General features: G+C 63.1%; 1 protein-coding gene across 1 annotated transcript; it reads right to left on the bottom strand.

Moving 5' to 3' along the window:
• Positions 1–6: 6 nt before the first annotated feature.
• On the bottom strand, positions 7–3919 carry LOC100538554 (protein FAM49A-like). Its single transcript, XM_003212621.3, has 11 exons — positions 3824–3919; positions 3347–3427; positions 1841–1962; positions 1669–1774; positions 1442–1578; positions 1184–1261; positions 989–1105; positions 782–861; positions 580–706; positions 321–391; positions 7–214 (listed from the first exon to the last, which is right to left on the bottom strand). Exons 2-11 carry the CDS (start codon positions 3414–3416, stop codon positions 151–153), a joined length of 972 nt encoding a protein of 323 aa, XP_003212669.1. The 5' UTR covers positions 3417–3427; positions 3824–3919; the 3' UTR covers positions 7–150.
• Between the last annotated feature and the right edge of the window lie 1046 nt (positions 3920–4965).

Genomic DNA, 4965 nt, shown 5'->3' with positions numbered 1-4965 from the left:
GGTGGACAGGAGCGTGGCAGGGCGGCTTTTTTGGGCCGTTTTGATTTATTTCTGTGTAATTTCTGTTGTCCCTTTTCCCTCCGTACAAAATGAGCGGTATGGGCGTGGTGTGGGTGACACAGTGATGTGCGCTGGGATGCGGAGCTGCGCTCACTGCAGCAGCGCCCGGATCTGTTTGGACGTGGTGTCATCATTCAGGTGCCGGGTGGTGTACCTGCAAAGTGGGGACCGTCACCACGCAGCCCTGGAGGGCTCTCGGGAGCAGTGCTGATCCCATCCCGGAGCAGATGGGTCCCCCTGCTCCCCTCCTTCCTGCTCACCTCAGCGCATTCAGGAGCCCCTCGGTGCTGGTGGAGGGTTGGTCCTTGAGGACTTTGATGCACCCCTTCATCTGCACAGGGAACAGAAGAGGTGGTGAGTGCCCAGATGGACTATAATTTCCCCCTTCACACCCCTCAAGGATCAAATTGCCCTCTGGCTCAGCTGACACAGAGGTGTCCCCGTGGGGTGTGCCCTATAGGCATCACTGCTGCTTTAGGACACGCAGTGTGGCTGTGACCTCCCCCCAGGGGCACTCACATCGATCTTGGAGGTCTTGGCAAAGGCCCCCACGGGGTGGACGTGGTCATAGAGGATGATGACCCCGACCATCACCCGCATGCAGAACAGCAGTGTCTCGGTGTTGGTGAAACGGCTGCGGTACTCCCTGCAAAGAGAGGGTCTGAGCTGGGAAGGGAGCAGAAGGACCCCAAGCCCCAATGCCCGCAGGATGGATACTCACGGGGTCTCCAGCATCACCCTGCAGACGCAGGCCATGGTGCTCAGGCAGTCGGTCGTGTCCTCTATTGGGAGCGTCTTGTTCTGAAAGCAAAGGGATCCCAGGGTCTGCTCCCCGCAGGGTCCCAGCCCAGCCCCAGCCCTACCTGGAGCCAGAGGGGCTTCTTCACCCCGCTGCTTCAGCCCCTCCAGGCCCCCCAGCCCCACTCACCTCTGAGACAAATTTGGTGGTGGCATTGCTGAGTGTTTTGAGCATAGGGGTGGCCTCGGCGTAGAAGAGGGACATCCTGTTGGCCATCTCGTTGTTCACCTCACTCTCTGCATCCAGCTGTGGGGTGGGGGGGGCATGGGGTTGGTGGCAGCACTGCTGTTCCTCGGGGAGGTGGTCCTGGGGGGCCCCTCTCACCTGGAGGTTGTTGATGCGGTTTCGGCTGATGGTCCGTCTGTAGTAGCTGAAGTCATTCTGGATGGCGGGGTTGGTCATCTAGGGGGAGTACAGCATTAGGGGATGGGGTTAGGGCTGCTCAGTGTGCCCAGGGTGAGCCCCACGGCTGGGAGGGCAATGCTCCATTGCCCAGCTTCAGCACCATGCAAAAAATCAGCACTGGGGCTGATGTGGGGCCGGGCATGGGGACAGTGTGGGTCTGCAGCCCATGGGGGGCACCTTGAGCTCATCAAAGCTGAGGGTGAAGTGCAGAATCTCGGCGAACTGCTTGGCCAAGGCCTGCTCCCGCTCCAGGTGCTGCGTAGGGGGGTATGGGGGGCAGGTGAGGGCCTCCAGAAGGCTGCGCAGAGCGTTCTCTGTAGACACAGCATTGCTGTCACCACCTCGGTGCCAGATGGGGAAAGTGAGGCACGGGGCAGCGCAGTGAGGGTACAGGGGAGGCTCACCGAGCCGCAGGGAGAACTCATAGAAGCGCTTCAGCTTGGCAACGAGGGGGCACACGGCGCTCCATGCCCTCTCCTGCAGCTGCAGGTCCCCAGGGTTCTGGATGGCCTGTGGGGAGAGCAGCGGGGTGACCCCGAGCTACGGGGAGAACAGCGGGGCAGGGGCTGCACCCACCTCTCGAATCTCCTGCCCAGCACCCGTGTAGGACTGCAGCTCAGCCAGCACGCCCTGCGACTCCTCCAGCACGGCGTTCACCTGGTTCCACACCGCAGTCTCAGCCTCTGTCGGCTGCGCATCTGCAGGGCAGCGCCCCAGGGAGAGAAACCCGGAGGGCTCTGAGTGGGACGGGGGCGGCCGCAGACGGTGATGTCCCCGTCCCGCTGCCCCAGAGCAGCCCCGGCCCCACGCTGACCCCGAGGGGCTGACCCTGAGGGGTGGAGTGGGAGCACCGGCCGTGGGGCTGCCCCCTCCCCCGGGGAGATCCCTGGGGCGGCGATGGGGTGGGCGTCTGGGATGGGGGCGGTGCGATGGACGGCGGGCATGGGAGCTCAAATGGTGTGGATGTGGAACTCATAAGGTAAGAAACAAAAAAAGGAAAATAAAAATCCCATCTCACTTTCAAAGTCAAGGAAAAATTAGGGCCTTGTTCAAGTTCGTTATAAGTCAACACTTTAAGAAGGTTCCCCATGTGAAACCTGCAAGAGAAGAAACAAGAGGAAAAAAGCATGACGGCGAGGTGGGATCGGGGAAGAGGTGCTGCGGGCAGCGGGGCAGAGCCCTTCCTCCCAGCCCTCTTCCCCCCGAGGATGGAGATGGGCGCTGCGATGAATGATGGAGCGGAAGGAGCGGAGCGAGGAGAGCCGCCGGGCTCCAGCGAGGAGGGCGATGCGTGGGTGAGTCCCAGAACGGGGTCCTGGGGATCAGCCGCAGCCCCACGCAGAGGGATGAAGAGGGCTGTGTGCACCCAAAGGGCCCTCCTGCTTGGGTGGTTGTGTGGTCCCAGCCCCGGCCCCGCTGCCTATTTTGGGTGTTTGGTGCTGGGGGTGATGCAGAGAGCTGCGCGCAGCCTCTTCCCGCCGTGGCTGGGGCCGGGCCCCGCGGTTGCTGCTGCACTATATTTACACCCCTCGCTCTTGTTCTGCGCTGTGCTCTGGGAGGAAGGAGGGGGGAGGCAGGAAGGGGCTGGAGGCTGCGCCAGGCTGAGCCCCCCAGCACGGCCACATCTCCCATCGCATCCCTGTACGCAGCCTGGAGCATCCCTGAGCTGCATCCACGGGCGTGGTACCAGGAACCTGCGGGCATCGGGGTGCTTGAGCCCAACCCATGTGGCACAGGTCCTCCCACCTCACTCCCAGCATCCCCAGCCTTCAGGCTGTCCCAGCCACGGTGATAGTGGGGACGTGCTGCATGGCCTCCAAGTGCCATTGATTAATAGCAGCGGGCACGTGCCCCATGTCCCCCTCACTCGGCTGGGATGTGTCCCCGTGTGGGACCCTTGTGGCAGGTGTGGGACATCTCCTCGGATCTAGCCTCACTCCCCAGCCCCATGCAGCCTTTATCCAGGACGGCCTCAAGGACACGATGCTGCTTGAGGACTCTGCGCCTGTCCCCATCTTCTGGGGAGCGGCCACCGCAGCGGCCCCAGCCCCCTCCCCACTTCACCCTGCTCACGGGACTTACTTTCAAAATCCAGGAAAAAATGAGGACAGTTTTCTAAATCTTTGCCCAATACCTTTATCAGGTTGCCCATGGCCAGCAGACCTGAGCGAGAGAAACAGCACAGAGTGGAACAGCACCGCGCTGCCACCGCGCGCCCTCGACGCCCCCCCCCCCCCCCACCCATGGCGGCACCTACCTCGCACCCTCTGCCCCGGCCCGCTGCCCTCCCAGCTGCGAGCACAAGGCTGTGAGTGGATGTGAGGCTGCTCTCTGTGTTTTCAGTTTCTCGAGGCGGGGAGAGAAGCACTGCGCTTCCTGTGGGTGCTGCTCACTGCCCCAGAACGGCCCTCAGGACAAGGTGTCCTCCCCACGCGACCCACTACGGGCAGCCCTAAAGGGCAGGGCTGGGTGGGGAGGATCCCACACCGGGATTTCTGCCCCACAGACTCAATTTACGGGCCCATCACCCACACCGTGGCTGCAGCCCTGGTTCCTTACCTCAGTGTGCGGTGCAGCTACGATGAGAGCAGGTGCTGTGCCACACGCCCTGATTACTGCATGGGCTGGTGGGGACCTGCGGGAGGGTGTGGGGTCAGAGCCTCTGGGCAGCTCATGGGCCATCGGGGCAGCCTCACACACCCTCCAGCCTTCACCTTATTTGCCTCTGCTTGCTCTCACTGCCAGCAGCCGGTGCTTTGGAAGCCATCCAGCGCTTCCTCGAGAAGCAGTCGATGCGCTCCACACCGGCATTGGCCGAGCATCCCCTGTGCACCACATCCCCCGTGGAGACCTCCCGGGTGGGGACACCCTGGGGCACGTGGTGCCTAACCGTCCCCACATCACCCCGAAGGACCCCAGGGGTGGCTGTGCCCATGTTGCTGGCTGGCTTTGCTCTTTGCTGCCTGCACCCCATTGTGGGGCACAAAGGGTTGCCCGGTGCGCTGAGACCGGGGTTTGTCCCCATGGATGTCGGGGAGCTTTTGGGGTGCTGTGCCCTGCAGCGTGGTGCTGGAGGCAGTCAGCCTGGAGGGAGACCTCACCCGCTCTGCTCAGGCGTTTGCATAAATTATGGCATCGCATCCTCACGGCCGCACAGAGCTTGTCCTTGAAGGGCAGAGCGCAGCTCTCAGGGCTGGGATTTGGGGTGCTGGGCACCCAGGGAGGGGCACGGATGGGTCCCTGTGGGGACATGGGTGGAAGGCATGGCCCCGGTGTGGGGCTCGGTGCTGGGGGAGGGACGGGGATGGCTGCAGCCCCTCTGCCCTGTGCCGGGGAATGGAGATGTGTGGCAGTGCCAGGCTGGGCCCCTTCATGTCCCTATGATCCCCTGTGGGGTCTGAGGTTCAGCGCTCCATTTGCTCCATTCCTACTCCCCCCATGCCGGCCCATGATGTGAGGTGAGAGAAGCGGTGGGCAGCACACCCCACTGTGGGGGGCTCTCAGGAGGGAGATTTGCTCCCTGCCTCCCCTCTGTCTGTCACCATACAGGGACCACGCACCCCAAATCCCCCACGAAGGACACTCCACGCACTGAGGGCTGTGTGCAGATGATGCGGCGCTGGGGACAGCAGGGTCCCCCCCCAGCCACGCCCGCGGTGTCCCCAGGATTATTTCCAATGCACCGCACCATCTCCACGAGC

Source organism: Meleagris gallopavo, chromosome 25, assembly GCF_000146605.3.
Source record: "Meleagris gallopavo isolate NT-WF06-2002-E0010 breed Aviagen turkey brand Nicholas breeding stock chromosome 25, Turkey_5.1, whole genome shotgun sequence".
Classification (NCBI taxonomy): domain Eukaryota; kingdom Metazoa; phylum Chordata; class Aves; order Galliformes; family Phasianidae; genus Meleagris; species Meleagris gallopavo.
The sequence above is the reverse complement of the archived record's forward strand: the minus strand, read 5'-3'. Positions and strand labels throughout refer to the sequence as shown.